This window comes from Motacilla alba, chromosome 5 (genome assembly GCF_015832195.1).
Source record: "Motacilla alba alba isolate MOTALB_02 chromosome 5, Motacilla_alba_V1.0_pri, whole genome shotgun sequence".
Classification (NCBI taxonomy): domain Eukaryota; kingdom Metazoa; phylum Chordata; class Aves; order Passeriformes; family Motacillidae; genus Motacilla; species Motacilla alba.
Genome location: NC_052020.1, coordinates 22,169,566 through 22,186,674, shown reverse-complemented (window position 1 = coordinate 22,186,674; position 17,109 = coordinate 22,169,566). Strand labels below are relative to the sequence as shown.

Sequence of the window (17,109 nt, the reverse complement as noted above, 5' to 3'; positions counted from 1 at the left end):
GCTACCCAGAACCACTGCAGCCATCTCTCTGCCCACTGTGAAGCTCCTTTTCCTAGCATTCGGCCTCCCTTACCTGCCGGTTCTGAAACCTCTCAATGCCTTCTAGACAAGCTTCCTTGTTGACAAACATCCCTTCCCGGCTCTGGAGCTCTCGCTGGCAACAAGCCTCCGGTGTCGCCTTTTCCAAAGATGAATATGGAAGGTGACGAATATCTTCAAAATCTTCTGGTCCGTTCACTCCACAGCAGGCAAACTGGGGAGAGGCACAGAGAAGAAAGGAAGACATAATTGACACCATTCTCTCAAAGCAGACTTGAGGGAATAATGCCTATTCTCATATAATAATACCTATTCCTGCAGGGATCAAAGCTTTAGTCAAAGCAGAGACAAAACAGCCATTGCTTCCAAAGAAGTGGGTTGTGCTTGTACCTTGGGGCTTCTGTTTCATTGAAGTCTTTATGAAGTCCCAATGTTTCTATGTCATACTGTAGATTCTAAGGTGCTACTGGGAATATTGCTGCAAACTACCCAGGGCTTTGGGGCATATCCAGGATGACTTGCTTGAGATCACCCAGCAGTACGATCCAGGCTCCCACCCACCCTTTCTCCCCACAGCTAATGGCCAGGATTGTTGCTCCTCAAAGGCACTGCTAGGTGATTTGGGTAAGGTCCCTCTTTAGGATTCCAGTCAGATGCTTTTTAAGGATTCAAGTCATACTCTGACTGCCTCTCCTTTCAGTCAGCAAAAGGAAATGTCTTTATTAAAGTCCTGAATCAGCATGAAGGGCAGCAATCATCCTTTCCTTTTAAGATTAAAATTGACTTTTCATCTGCAGAAGCTGACATCCTGCTTTTCACTCCTGAAGGGATACACCATGGGGTGTACAGAGCACTAACACATGTGCACACACACACAAACACACAGAGATTGAATTCCTTGTGGTAGGTAATAACAACTGCAGTTCCAATGACAGTCGACCTGTAGCCTGCCCAATTAGGGGTGTAATAGCAAAGTCAGTTTTGATAGCTAATATTTCTATAGTGAAAATACATCATTAGGCCTGCCTAATACATTCCTGCCTAAGTTGCTGTTAACTACAAAACACTAGTTAATGCCAGCTTTTGGCTGCTGTTGGCTGGGAATAATTTTGAAGCAGTTCGCAAGGTGAAAGGCCTGGAGCAAATGCAGTGATACCCAGTTGCAGACACCTCCACTCCTCTCCGTGCCCAATATTTGAAAACTGAGGGTACTCCAATGCTTCAGGCTTTGGCAAATCAGGTGACCCCAACAAAGTCTCTAGGACTGTCTCTCTCAGGACTGACTGCCCGCCAAAAGTCCTTCAACTATGAGCCCTAGGCTGAACACAACAGGATGGTTGAAGCAGGCTGACCCTGGGAGAGCTGAGGGTGTGGGCTGAGGAATGAGTTGGTGGCCACTGACCATGGGCAGAATGGGACTGGGGTGGTCTGACTTACTGTGATCATAACAGAGTTCCAGGTGGAAGAGAAGACATCTGTGTCATTGTTCCTCTGGTAGTGCTTCTTCAACTCCTTGGTGAAGAACTCTCTGGTCAGCTGAAATGCACAGACAGGTAGAAATGTAAAGGCTATTGCCAACACCTTTCCCAAATATTTCCCAAAGCTCCCTCCTGTGACTGATGGGGGTTCTTTGGTTTTTTGGGTTTATTCTTTTTTTTGCAAACCTCAGAGGAGAAACATGTGAAAAGCCATTGGCTGAGCCATGTCTGTGTAGAGGGTGAAGGGCACCTGTTGAATACAACTGTCACTCATTAAAGTCAGGGACTAAACTCTATCTATACTTCTAAAATAATGTTTATACTTTAATGTTGGTTTTTTTGGTTTTGTTGTTTTATTTATTTTTTTAAATTGAAAAAATTATTTGAAAGTATTTAATAAATTGAAACAGGCTTAAACCAGATTTTACAAAGATTGTCAAATCCACACCCAAACTGCATTTTCACTTGCTGTGCTTCATAAGGTCTGCAAGCAAAACTTGATTTTTCCCTCCACTTTGCAGTCAAATTAGTTAACTTCCTACTAGGGGAACTGCTCTGAATTTACTTCAATGTGTGAGAAAGCAGAACGAAGCCTTAACATAAAATTTTTATAGAAATTATAAAATAAAAAAATTTCATTAATAGGAACTGGTCAAGTCATCTTATGAATCAGAAAAAAATGCCATTTGCTTGACAATGCTTTTGATTACCTAAACTAACCTGCATAGATGAAGAAAAAAAAAACCTCTTTATATTTAGATAATGTAAACATTTTTCCAAAAGTCAACAATATAAATTATTGGAATTTCATTTACCCCTGTCTATATTTACAGTAAAACAGATTAAATGCACAAACAATTTGTTCCAGAGTCTTCTCGAGAAGTTAGACACCTTGAAATTACATTTACTTAGGATGACTCTCTGGAGGAATAGTGAATATACAATCCTAATAATCATGTTAAACTGAACATCCCAGTTCAATCTTGCTGCCTTTCTGTCACTTCAGGACAAAAACTTCAAAAAAATCCTCTTTCACATTCCCAATAGATCTGGACTTGTGTGGTCCCTTCTCCAAAATGTCTTGCGATTAGTGATCCACACAGACAAAATCTTCTGCCACTGCAAAAGCTACAGTGAAGGGGGCTGGACTTGGCTGGCTACAGCACTGCTGTGATGTTGCATATTTGTAGGATCAGGAATTAAGCTGCTTGAAAAATACCCTTTTCATTCCCCCCTGTTGTTCATACAGCACTGCTGACGCAGTAACAGAGACTGCTACAAGCTGGTTTCAGGTTCTTCATATGCAACGTGAAATATCTCACATACACATACATATGTATGAGCTCTGTGGGTGGGCACAAAAGCACAAGCACAAAACTGTTTGTTTCATTTGTATTACAAAATTTAAGGACAAAAAAAACCACTGTAGTGACTTTTTAAAGGACCCTGGATACCACCTAATATTGGCTTCTCTTTTACAAATACAAAGGCCAAATGTAATTACTACATCACTACTGGGTAAAACTCTGTCACAAATATTTGAATCATACAAATACAATTAGCTCAATCTCACTACCTTTAATTAGTTATACCGTTTAATTCCTAAATTACTTTTTTGGGACAGACATTAACTCTTTTTTTTTTTCTTTTTTTTTTTTTGCTTTTGAACAATAAAATACCAGAGGACATGGCATTTTTCCTTTGGGAATTTGGTGCACCAAGGGAAGGTGAGGTTAGAAGATGCTGAAATCTATCCTCAGTGTTCTCCTTTCCTTCCCTTTCTCTGTGTACTTTATCCATGCAACACCCAACCCTGCAGACAGCAGCACATTTTTGATGCTCATCTGTTCCTGAAGCACACACTTTGAAACTGATATTACTGCTGGTAATAATCCCAGCCGGCTGCCTTTGTTGGGGTCTAAAACAAAAGAGTAATTTAAATATAAAGTGAAACCTTTATTTTGACAGCAGCAATCCCAGAGGAAATTGTTCAGAGTTTGTGTGTGATTTTTACAACACTTGGCCTAAAACAAAGCCTAGTGCTGGAAGAGTACATTTGCCAGGAAAATAACTGATTCCATTTTGTTGGTCTTAAACTGCTTATCCTGAGCATCTCAAGTTCAGAAGAATGGAGCCAAAAAAAAATAATTCTTGTTTAAAAAAATTGCTGACAAAGGAGGATGAAATAAGACAGTCCTATTGCCATGCCCATGGCCCTCCTCTAGCTGAAACAAGTACCAGTCCTGATGAGATCAGTGCACATTGGACTTTTATGGCAAGAACCATTTGGAAGGGAGCAAAGGACCTACTGATAAAACCAGAGCTTCACTCAGGCTTTGACAACACAGTTGTGGCAGCCACAGCCATGAACAATAAGGAGCTGTTCAGCTGTGTTTTGGGTGGGGCGCCTCTAATGCGGCACATGCATGCATGCATTTACATGGCAGTGAATGAAGTGAGACTGTTTTGTCACACAGGTTCAAAAATAGCTTTGCTGGGATTAGTGTAGCCAGATAAAAGGGGTTTAGAAAAAGAAGGGCATTTCTGCACAACACAGGCATGCTGGCACTGCCCAGGAAGGTCACAGCCTCCTCATGCTGCATTGTGCTCAAGGATACTGAGTGCTGCCTTCATGGTGCCTGCTTGGGGAACAGGACACTCTCCTGTCCATGTACATCGGCCTGGAGCATTCTGCTGGGTCTGCCACAGTACAGGGCATGGAGGTGCAGTCACCAGTGCTGCACTTCCCACTCCTACCATGCCTTCCATCTGAGACACCTCTGCCTGCTCAGCTGAGGAAGGTTTGTGTTCTTTAGCTTTTTACCTTATGTCTGAGGACATAGAGGCACTAGAACCAAGGTGACTTGCTTATTAAGTGTTAGAACTGGAGCTAAAAATCCAAACATCTGGACTCCACCCAAAGCCTGCCACTGGACTCTTCTGTTCCATACCATCCTGCTTTCTTGCTTGCTAAGACAGTTCACTAAGAATCAAATATCCCTCCAGGGTTTTTCCCATCCAGACCTCTCAATGACATATAAAGAACAATTGCTATTGCTCTTTCACAGTCTCTCTCTAGTGTTCATGAAATCATTATTTTATGGGGAATCTTCTAAATGATAAAGGGTTCTCCACCCCCAAAACCTCATTTTCTAAGGAAAAGAAACTCTAGTAATCTTCTAGCTAATTGACAGCAGCCTTCTTCTTCAGAGACTGCTTTTAAAGAGCTCTTTGGAAATGCAGCTGGACTTGCAGATCACAGTAGCTCACTTCTGTGAATACCACCTTCACCTACCCCACCACCTTGCTCTGCTTCACCGACTCTTCCTCTCATGTCAAATCTCAGCAGAAAACATCTCTTTTCTCCCTTATTTTTGTCTCTTGATTTCTCTCACTTCCTTAGCTGTTAATATTTTAACCCCATTGACCAGTTTGGGAACTGGTTTGGATGTAAAACTATACTAGAGAAAGCTGCACTGAGCATTATCTGCAAAGCAAACAGATAAAGTGTATCTTTTGTCTCATTTTGCACACCCAGAGAGGCCACAGCCATAAGGACTGGCGCAGTGACCATAACAGAATCCTGCCTGGTAAAATTTGCAGAAATTTAAATTGGCTAAGTGTACATTTGCCACCACATGCCCTGAAAGTAATTTATTTTGCAAGGAAGAGAAAAGCAAATCTAATCTTGACCTTAAATTGCTGCTCTGAAGTATTCTTCCCACCATGGGGTCAATGAAAGACCTCCTCTGTACATCCATGTGGCTCACCCTAACTCAGAGGTGACAGCAAAATTGGCCACAAGTAGCTTCCATGTCAGACAAGCTACCACCACAATATACAGCAACACCAAAACAAGGGCTATTTTTTCCCGAAGAAACCTGAGGAGAGAACAAACCACAAGAACTTGCAGATGAAGTTTTACTTCTGCATAGAGCCATCTCCAGCTATGCTGGGACCTGACGTTCTTCATTCCTTCTCATTTAAGCCCTTCCTGTCAATCATTCTGACAGAGTGGGAAGCTGGTGCTACAAACAAGGAGACAAGCTCAAGAAAGATAGAAGTTTGATCCCCTTCAAGTCTTATCTCACAAAACACTGCCAGATGCCACAGAAGTCTAGAATAACCACTGTGACCTTATCTTGCAGGATAACATGACATTACATGTCCCGTGGCTCCCATGGGAGTGGAAGGTACCAATGTTTTGCCCAGAAGCAAGCTGTAAGCAAGTAGCACAATCAGAAGTGCAGTCATCTTGCACCCAGGACTTGCAGCAATCCTGGGCAGTTTCTTGTGCCTTTCTTTTACCAGTTTCCCACAGAGAAGGGAGGAGGTAGGAGTCATCAGCTGACGGCTGCTCACCCAGCCCCTGCTCCCCGAGGACCATGTTCTGTCTCTGTCACAAAGCACATACCTGGGTCTGCAGACCAGTTTCTACATGTGTGGCCTGCTCCTTGCGCTGAACCAAAGGAATTCTCTAAAAACTCCTAACAGCAGACCTGTAATGACCACCAGACCCCCCCCTACTGCAATATGTTTATAGGTGTTTCCATAAGGGCATGGTCTCAAAGCCTGAACTGGAATGGGGCACCCATTCCCCACTGCCTTCAGATCTGAGGCGAAGACTAAAGACCACCAGCTCATAAATAAAAGAAAGTCTTCTCACTACCTCCCCCCAAGCCCATCCTGCTATACAAATACCACACTCTCTTGCTGTGAGCTTCCTAAGTTTTGATTCTTTTCTATCAAAAACTTTCAAAAATGAATAAAATTAGAAGTATATACTGTTTTAAGAAAATCATCATTATACATGGCCCTTCACTCCTGCCACATTTCTCTCATGCTCAGTACAGCAAATGTGCTGTATGTTCTCTTGCTACTGACAGAGGCAAAATAAGCAAAATAAACACTAACAGTCACTATTGACCACCTCAACCAGCCAATGCTTTTTCAAAGCCATCACTCCAAGAAGGATGGACATACTTCAATCAGGCTCTCCTTTGCATATGTGTGAACATGAAAAAAAATCCACAGACCTTTGCTGTTTAGAGAAAGAAATGAGACTGTGGTTACTACTACCGTAATAAAAGTTTACCACTAGCCCAGGGCAGGGATGATGGCCATATAACAATATTCATTGCAGAATAATAGAGAAAGGCTACATCATATGAAGCTTTGGAGAGAAGGACAAATCTAAGCAGGGCAATAAGTGGGGTGGGATTTGCTTAGGGCAGGTCGGGGGGATATCTTACAAGCAGCATTGGTAGGAGTCTGGTAAGCAGCAGAACATGGAAGATCAAGAATAAATATAATTAGAAGATTCATAAAAGATATTTTGCACTGCAGAGCAAGCATTGGCTCTGTCTGGAAAACAGGAGTTTTCAACAATTAATATTAAACCATGTTATATTGAAAAAGGAAAATAGTTGCTTTTAATCGCAGTGTGACTTTATGATAAAACTTCTCTCAGATGGAATGTGCAGCTGATTTGGCTGAAAGAGAGTCAGGAAGACTTTAAAAGACTTTGAAAACTTCAGGAATAAGTGTGTCCCCATAAACTCCCCATCCTGCACTAGCCAGGCTAGTTAGCATTCACTGACATGCTGGCAGTTCTGCAGACAGGTAGTAACAAATGAGGTTTGCTGATATTTGAAACAGTCACTGTACAGACAAATCAGCCACTAACACCCTGCTGCAGTTGTGTATAACCCCAGTGGGGTCCAGAGATTGCCCACCATCAGATACTTACATTTTCTCTGAATATAAAAGCCAGGATTGCAGCTGAAAGCTCCGCCAGGAAGATTAACAAAATAAACACGAAGAACTGGAAGAGAGAAGATAAAACCCATAAACATAGCATTAAATATCTGCAATAGGTAGTAGGAATACAGGGTTTTGCTAATCACCAAAGAGATGGAAAAATAACTAAGGAAACTTTTTTTTTCCCCTGACAATTAAGAAACTGTATGAGACAGTCGTTTGAAGCACACACATTCTCTCTCTGACCTCGTCACAGGACATGGGAGCTTGTGACAGTTTTGCCTGGTTCTAATGAGTAAAAGCATATAAGGTTGTAGAACCCATAGCATCCCCTGATAAACCTGCACCAGGTCAAAACAGTAAAGCCTACGTTGATGGAAAAGTTATATAATTGTGGACATGCTCACAGAGGTTAAACTGTCCAGACACCAGTATAGGTATCACATGTAAATGGACACACACACCCCTGATTGCAATACAAACAACACAATTTTACCGTGATATAATCACAGCTTATCTTGTGTGGAAGTAGGAAGTGGAATATACTCTCAAATATTTATACCTATGATCTAAAATGGACTGTTTTCATTTCAGGACAAAATTAGCCTTGGTTAATATCCCCCACACACAATGGGGTTGCACTGAGATAAGTACTAACCACACAGGACCTCTACAGAAAGTTGATAACACACCATAATAATTTAATTTGGTTATGCAAGTATCATGCCTGTCTTGTATCCAAAGTGTGCATATTCACATCCTTAAGATAAGAGCATGCTGTAGACTTGAGAGAAAGCACAGCCTGCGCATTAAAAGATAGTAAAAGGGAAACAGGCCTCCAGGTTGAAGTAAAGCTCTTTACACTTATGTCATCATAATTTTACGAAAAGGGAAGGAAAGCAAAACAGAGAGGCACATGGCTGTTCAATCTAAGCTGGAACTATATTTCATCCTGTTGCCTTTGTAACCTTCTGCTGCTTCAATCTTAAAGTCTGGTTTTCAGTCTTGCCAAAGGCACCTTGTTTCAGTGAGGTTACCAAGCCTGAGTAATCCACTGTGCCTTCACCCCCCACCCCACAGAAGTAAATCAGATGCACTTCAGAGGTCTCATCCCCAGAGACTGACATGCTGCTGTTCCTGGGACCTTGTCTACCCAGAACACTCAGGTACTTGGGAGTGTTTCCAACCCAGAATGAGTGATGGGACTCCTGTGGGCTTCCACTTCAGATTCTGCCTGTTCTTGTGACCACTTCTCAGTGACACTGATGCCTTGTGCTAATTTAATGCTGCTTCAGTCCTTATGAAACAGTAAAAAGAACAGATAGGGATGTGCCCTTTAACATCCTTAAAACAATGAATGTTGGTGCTATAGGAACAGAGCAGAAAGTGGCTAGATTCACACCCTCTCCCAAAATGACATTTATTCTTGTGGAGAAAATCATGGACTTGAGTAACCGTAAGTCTGAACTAGGTGGACATTTTTTACATTCTTATTACCATAAAGAGAAATTACCATTTGAATCAGCCTGTCTAAAATTCAAACAGGTCAAGAATTTGCCTACAGACTTTGAGATTATTTTACAGAACTGAGTAAAGGTTAAAACATTAACTCAGAATTTGGCATTGCGTGAGAAAGGCAAAAGTGAACGGAGAACCCTGTAATATCACATCATGTGGAGGGTAATAAACTTGGTACATGTTGCCAATGAAGACAGAGGAAGCAACAAGTAAAAATAAACACAAGAGAAGTCTGGAATTTTTTTTGTGCGCGTGTATGTGAGAAGTTTATAGAAGGTCTTTCTGAAACAGAAAACAGGCAGACAGGGCCAGAAGTACTATTGTGATCCCCAAGCAATTATTTATAAACACTGTCTGAAAGGCTGTGCATTGTGCACTTCAATAACAGAGAGAGAATCCAAACTATCTGCTTGGAATGGGCAAAATGTTGTTTTGTTGTCAATTATCAGATCTTTAACTGATTTTTCCCCACTGGAAAAGCACGTGCACCACCCTATCACATTTGTCTTCCTGCTTCTGCAGTGAGAAAAAAAAGAAAAGGAGCCTGGGCTCAAATGACAAAACAAAAAAAGTCAGATGAGTGGAGATTTTGGGTTTCAACAGCCTGCTGTTGCTTGATTTTACTGAACTAGTTAACTCTCTAATCTATTCTTACTGCTGGAGTTTTCTGTGTGGCTTCTTTTTTTCCTGCTCAGAGACTCTTTTAATTTCACCACAGGAGGGCAAAGAACAAGTGATGAGAATGAACGACGCTTTGCAAATTCACATCATCATCCATCAAGGGATCTCAGCATAGTCACTAAGGTCTAAGGTGGTGATCAAGTGATTAATCCCATCACCCTGCTAATTGCATTTCATTTACTGATTACTGGGAGGCACATGTTCACCCAAGCTCCAGCACAGGTCTGTGCAGAAGTGGAAGCAGTCATTCCCAGATTATCTGTGATAAGCTTCATTATCATTCCCAAACTGATTTACACTTATATTGTGCACTCTGCATTACAGATTTGTAAGTTACAGTAGGAAAAAACCCACAAGCAGCCATTAGGGTTGATGAGAAAAAGCTGGATCATCAGTGTTTCAGAATTTGCTCCCATTCTGCATTTGAAGGAGAGTCAAAATCTGCTTAACATGTTTTCCTTCCAAAAATTAAATTGATATGTGAGAGCACAAAGGAGCCAGCTGGTTAATGCATGGGACACAATAACCTCACATTCAAGTTCAGGCTTGTTTCTTGATATTTGAACACGGATACTCCCCATATCCAAAGTGAACATCCTAAGAAATGGAATCTCTCATACTGGTCAAAAATCTTGCTGCAGCTCCAGGTGATGGTTACAGGAGTTTTCACAGAAGTGGTCTATCAGAAGTTTCCACAAAATAATGCTTTGTGTTTATTTTTCATGACTCATCCAATGTTCCAGTTTCAGAAGTACTGTTCCAAAAGAGCATCAACCATCTTTAACTCAAAGGACCTGGACCTTCATTCTCATGCTGAGAAGTTCAAGGGGCTACTACATCCATTTCACAGGAGTGCAGAACAGGATGTCTGCATTTGAAACTAAGCCAAATGAAGCTAACATGGGCTCTTTTAACAAAACTGAATTCAGTCCCTTGGTACAATGTTGTACATTCAATAGTACTTTGGATTCTGATTTTTACAGTGTTGCTTTGCAGTCAGAGGACCTCCAGGACAAGTTATTCAACGTCTGATTTGCAGGCCACTGTTCGTTTCTTTTTTTTTTTTTTTTTTTTTGTGAGCCAGGTTCAAGTGATAGGAAATCCAGAAACGCCTCACAGCCTTGTGCTTAATGCAATATGTAGGGTTCCATAGTGATGGGGTTATTTTTTACCAAAAGACAAGCAGCTTAATGAAAAATAAAAGTCCTTGCAAACACTGAAACCAGAACCTAGAGAACATGCATCTGTCTTGTCCCTTCTATCTTCTGTTTACATTTGGACTAAAAGCTTCAGGCATACATTATGCATCACTGAAATCTCACTCAAGCAGCTCTCTGGCTCATCAATTCTTTAACAACTTTGTAAGTGGACTTGATTTGATCTAGCAACTTCTCCCCAGGTACCACCCCCCCACAAAGACTTACCCTCTCTGTTTTGCAAGTTTTCCCAGTCTCTCTGGCATACAGTCATGAATCTTTTGCCTATTCAGTGTCTAAAACTTACTCCTATCAGCCTTTGGGTTTCACAGATGTTTTAAGATCAGCTGATTTTAACATCAGCTGGTGTGCCCCCAAAAAAGAAGTTAGAAACATATTTCTTCTCCCAGGTCCTAATCCAAGTGCTTCACACTGCTGAACATGAGATGGCTGGCTGTTTAGCTGAGTTGGTGTTGATACAAAAAGCCCTCAAAGATCTGACTGATCAAAATGGAACAATAATTCCTTATCCAGTAATTACTTTTAGAGTTTTCCCTAGGCTGGGGCATTACTTCCAGTTCATATTTTTCTCACATTTGTTCAAAATAAAATAATAATGAAGGTAAATAAATAAGGCAGTAGGGCTCAGAACTATCTCTAGGAGTAAGGAAAGTAATAACCACAAAATTGAGTGTACTGGAGTATAACTAAAATACATGGAGAAACATTCAAACCTGTAAATGATGGTGTATCAGGAAAAGAAACATGGCCCAGAGCTCCCTTTTTCCAGCCAGGTCACCAGTCTGTGTGCAGCAGACTGAAAATATTACTCTCCCCTTCACTTAGAAAAACATTTCTCATCAAAATTCACTTTTAGTTTCTTAATCTGACAAGAACAGGCTTTGAAGTAACTTCAGGCTCATTAGGCCTCACCTTTCCATTTTATTAGGCTCCTCTGGGCAGATCTTCACAGACTTCTCAGGTGATACATTTGTTTTTCTGATTTACTTCTGAGATGAATCACTAGAAATCAAACCCAGAGCGGCTTCCCCAAAAGGGCTCTCATTTGCAGGCTATGAACTCAAGGCATATGGGAGCCAAGGGCCAGAGAGAATTTATCTCAATGAAGCCATGCTCATATATAGGAAAGGATGGGTTTGCATTCAAGAAAGAGGACTTTCCTGCCCTGTTTAGAGACAGGCCTTTTTTGAACCATGAAGCAGTTGTGCAACACACAGTTCTAACAAAATATAGTAAGACCGAGATTTTAAAAAAAGAAAAAAAACAAACCAAAACCCACAACAAACTCAAAGTGCCACCAGACCATTGGGAGAAACAAAAGATCACATTTCACCAAAAAAGAAAAAAAAAAAAGGAAAAGGAGAAGAAAAGGAAAAAAGAAAAGGGAAAAAGAAAGAAAAGGAAAAAAAGAAAGAAAAGGAAAAAAAGAAAGAAAAGGAAAAAAAAAGAAAAGGAAAAAAAGAAAGAAAAGGAAAAAAAGAAAGAAAAGGAAAAAAAGAAAGAAAAGGAAAAAAAGAAAAGGAAAAGAAAACTAATGGTCTTGGTCTTTCAATACATAACTGATACGTAACTGACAATGCTTTCCAGTAGGAGATAATGGCTGGAAATCCTTCAGTATCAGAACTTGGGAGGGAGGAGTGGGGGGGCAAGGGCAGAAGTGACATATTTTAGCTCTTCATAATAATTGATGACCACCATGGGCTGAAATTTAATCCTGTTATTCAGGGGAAAATTTGTCCAAAGGTAACACATCTGGTTCATTTTAGGAGCAGAGTAGGCTGTATCAGGGAGTGACCAGCTATTGAGAACAGCAATGACAGCAATGACTATTATGATGGAGTTCTGGGCTGGACATTTCTGCTGGCATGGAGGGGCTCCCTTGCACAGGGGCCCCAGTGCCCCAGAGTTGCCTCCTTTGTTGTGAACCCCTGAGGAATGAATCTACGAGTGGAACAGTGGGTTTTGAGTAGCCAAGAAAGGACCATTTTGGTCACTTTATAAATGTAGAAAAAGAGCAAACAACCAAATGGGGTTAATTAGAATGAAAGCTTAAAATGGTCAAAATACACTCCCAGACTGGGCACAAATCTATATAGGTGAAAAAGCAAACTATCTGTTTTACTAGCAGTGTGTAAAAGTATCCTAAGCCTACTTATCATCTGAAGGAATAATGACTACAACAGCAGACACCCTTTCCTGTGTCCCAGGAATTGTCATCTTATCCCAGCCATTGTCATCTATCCAATCACCCCTACAGGAAGTACTAAGAGGCCAACAGAAATTGCAAGGGCACTTACAAAGAGCAGGAGGCATTTGTTCTCACGGATGGCACCACAGCAGCCCAGGAAGCCCAGCAGGAAGAGCATGGCTCCCATGGCCAGCATGATGTATGCTCCCGTGAAGAGCAGGGGGTTGGCAGCCACTATCTCTCGAAAACCTGTGGGATCCACGATGACCCAGATTCCGAGTCCCAGCAGGCATGCTCCTCCCAGCTGTCACAGCACGGGGACAGGAGAGAGAGGGAGACAGGTCAACATAAAACAACTGCTGCAGAAAAACTGGATTCATTGCTGTCTTTTGATCAAATAAGTTAATTTGGAGAAGTGGTGTTTCTGCAAAGGCATGCTGTGCAGGTGGCTTCTGACATGCTGCTCTTAGTATCTCTTGCTCAATAAATGAATCATTTGCAGCAAAAGCACCTTTCTTTTTTGACATATCACTCTACCGACTGTTTACTCCCTCCGTACTGCTGAAAGACAGTCTTGATCTGCTGCCACATCTGTAGAGGACAGTGAAGGGGCTCATGTGAACCATACCTGCCACAGAGGCCAGGGTGGGTGGGCACTCCCACTCTTCCTTTCAAAAACAAGAACAGCTAAGAATGACTCTACATGTGGTAGGGAAATTACTGCTCCTGAGTGAAAACCTCAGCAGGGCACCCAGGACTAGAAAGCAATTTCTTCTGCCATTCAAGGATGAACTATGTGCATCATTAGTTACAGCTTTCCCTGTGGTTTCCCCTGTCAAGGACAGCAATAACTCAGACAACAGTGACCACTGTGCTGCCTTGCTGAATGTCTGGGCATCTTTGGATGCTGCAAAATGCTCAGTGATTGCTAGTGCACAGCAGAGGTGATATTCTGTATTGTGGCAACTTTCCCACCCCTATAGCCTGTCCTGCTGGGCAACAGCAGGCTGCTGGAAACAGGGATCCAGAAGAGAAAGTGAATTCCAAATACTTACAAATATAAAGAAATTGAAAAGAAACATCAGGTATTTCATGCAGCTCAGACAGTCTCCCTCCATGGTCTTCAGGGTCCTTTGTCCAATTCCTCCTGCAAAACAGCAGCACTTTCTTAGCAGGCTCATTTTTATTGGAATGACATAATCCTGTCTCCAATCTATTTGTATTTCCCCCAAGACCCTATGGAGTTCATTATAGAGAAGAGCTCTTTTCTTACCTGAAGGGGGAACATAGCGCAGGCTAGTAAGAGATAATGATTGCTGCCTGGTCCCTTTGCGTTCTTTAAGGTCTGAAGGCAAACACAGAAGTGAAGGGGAAGGTTGCAGGAGACCAAAGGTCTAGCTTTACTTGCAGAGCGAGATACTGGGGAAAAAATATCCCTCTGCACATGAAGATTTTTTCCCCCCACTCCTTAAAGCTTGTCAACTCTAAGAATCACTGGAGGTACCTGTCTGTTTCACACTGAGAAAAGGTCATAGTGAAACAGGAGCCAGAACAAGCTGTGCCCAGTTAGAAGACACACAAAGAGCATTTGGGACAGCTATCTTCATACAATCTCCCTCTACAGAATGAACACCACACAAACATGGACAACAGCTTCAGGGAAATTTGTAGACATTTGGGCTTGAAATGACAGCAATGCAAGGACATGGCCGGGCCCAAGGAGGATGTCCTGACATGGTTACTCAGCCTGGGCACAGCGTCTGCTTGCCATGCAGTGCGAGATGTTCCTGCGCCAGGGAGATCCTGCTGCTCTATGCCCCACCCTGCACAGGTCCTTTGCAAGAAGAACCCGTGGATCAATGTTGGAAAGCTTTTGAGGCCAGGAAAAAATGCTAAGGAATGTTAACCAGCTCTGAAACTCAGTGTCTGATTTAGACAACAAACTGCTTGGCCAGTGCTTCTGTTGGAAGAGCAGCAATAAATCCTGACCAGGTGAGGCTGCACTGGAGGAAAGTTCCTGCTTGCTGTTTATGCAATAAAGTGACTATATATCCATATATGCCAGTATATCACTAAGTACCCTAGAGGGACAGACAAATAAATACATGAAATAGTAAAACTTCCACTGAAACAATGCAGTCATGGCACTGTGCACAGATGGAGCCATACATTTTCAAACCCAGAGGCACAAGTTTGCTTGGCTCCCCAGAGGAGCCTTCCCAAAGCCCACATGCTTCTTAATGCATCTTATTCCCCTTATTCACTGCAAATGCCATTTCCTAACAGACGTGTATCTAATGATATGCTATGTTAGCAAAGTCCATTTAATTCACTTAACAGAAAAAACTGAAATTGTCCAAGATTTTCACCAGGCCAGAAATAAAACTGCCTTTCACTCCATTGTTTTTGTTAAACCACAAAATCTGTGAGTGCTCTAGAGCCTCATGAGGTGCTTCCTCTGTGACCATAGGAACTGCTCTGCTTTAGCCAAAGAGCTGAGAAAATCCATGGCAGGCAGAGCTCCCAGCATGGGGCTGCCTGAGGTAAGAGCCAGATTTTTGTTACACAGTGTGTGTTTGGTATACTGTTATCACTTGATTAAAATCAAATCAATTCCTGCTTTGTGAAAAAAACAGGCTGAGACACAAATGGTGTTTCACAGAAGCTTGTGTGGGCTGCTTTCCCTCTGCAGCTGGCTGTACCTGGGGCAGGACAGCAGTGTGCCTCTGCTGGCTGGGTACTGCCCAGGGAACTCTCTTTGCTAGAAGAATCCTGGAAAGACCCACCTTGCTTCTGGAGAAACACAAACCTGAATCTAAATCTGACAATGAAGGCAATGTTTTTTCTTTACAAAGCTTATTTTCTCATACCCCTGATACATAATTGTTCTGCCCAGAGAAATTCAAGGACAAGATGGTGACTACAGGAGATGGGGCAGGGCACAGAGCTCAGATGTGGGCCTGCAGGAAATGCCCACAGCTTCCTGACATTGTTTAAAGCCATGTCTGCAAATCTGACAGAGAAAATGGATCTGGAAGTCCAGAAGGCTAAGGAACTGGGCAGGGAATTCTTCAGTTTCATGGGAAAGGTGAGTCTTCAGCTCCACTAACACATGACTTGGACACTAGAGAGGGAGATGAAAACACAGACAAACCAATAGGGTACTGGGATTTCAAGAGTCCCACAATTAGTGTCACCTAGATGTTCCCATCACCACACTAAAAATTAATGCTCTGGTAAAACATAGAATGTTTAAATCTTGGTAAACTAGCCAGAATCTTAAATTTCAAAGTCCTGCTGCCTTAAGCACCCACCTGTATGATCCATATTATAGTAGACTTAGTAAAAAAAAAAAAAAAAAAAAAAAAAAAAAAAAAAAAAAAAAAAAAAAAAAAAACACCAAAACAAAGCAGTTTAGCCTTGTTGTGACACTATTCATAATTCACACATCCCGTTAGAGTCACCCACATGAAAAACAATGCCTATGGTCTAAGAAGCAGCAGCTCCTAAGCCTAGCACTGTCTTGCTGCTTGATAAATCACATTCCTGCCTTATTTTCCTTTCCATGTCTGGGACTGCTTCCTCTGTAAGGTGAGCAAGCCCCCTTGGGACTGCTCTGATTTACATGAGCTCAATACAGGTCTACTTTTATTTTCAAAGACAAACACAGGCTGTGATTTTTTGCATGTCTCCTGCCTGCCCATCCACTCAATATGTTAAAATGTTTTCCAGGCATAAGAAGGGAAGGGAGATTTTAAATCCATTGAGCAATCAGATCCTGGAAACTTCATTGTCCAGAAGAACCAGTCTGTCACAAAAACCTGGGAGCAGCATGAACACAAAGCTAAGCATGCTGAGCTTTGACAAACAAGGGCTCCCTTCTTCTTTGCTTGAGCAAGAAATTGTCCCCAGTGGTGGTACTGGGTTCAGATTTGTAATTCCTGAATGCACTACACTTCTCACAGCCAAGCAATAACTAAGTGCAACCTTAATCATTATGCTGTGCTTCAGATCAGGACCACACCCACTGGGGCTTTCAGATTCCAAACTTCTTTCTCTCAGGATGAGTAAAAGGAACTCGGGGGCAATAATGATTTCTGGAATGGTAAAAGCCAAGAACAAACCATATCAGAGTTTCCATAGCAGAAGAACTCAATGCAAGCGTCCAATTAGGTTTGCTAATTAGCTGAAGGTACCTGGAGTCCCTAATGACAGGCTTCATGGCTAA

The 17,109-nt window shown here is 41.9% G+C and overlaps 1 protein-coding gene across 5 annotated transcripts in view; it reads right to left on the bottom strand.

The window, feature by feature from the left end:
* Positions 1 to 17,109, bottom strand: part of TSPAN18 (tetraspanin 18) — a 131,444-nt gene that overhangs the window by 7,326 nt on the left and 107,009 nt on the right. For all 5 annotated transcript variants that reach the window (XM_038139606.1, XM_038139602.1, XM_038139607.1 and 2 more), the window contains 5 exons: positions 13,937 to 14,028; positions 12,991 to 13,185; positions 7,267 to 7,341; positions 1,477 to 1,575; positions 74 to 253 (listed from right to left, as the gene is read on the bottom strand). In XM_038139606.1, coding sequence (XP_037995534.1) covers positions 74 to 253; positions 1,477 to 1,575; positions 7,267 to 7,341; positions 12,991 to 13,185; positions 13,937 to 13,999 — 612 coding nt within the window. In that variant the 5' untranslated portion in view covers positions 14,000 to 14,028. The remainder of the gene's footprint in view (positions 1 to 73; positions 254 to 1,476; positions 1,576 to 7,266; positions 7,342 to 12,990; positions 13,186 to 13,936; positions 14,029 to 17,109) is intronic.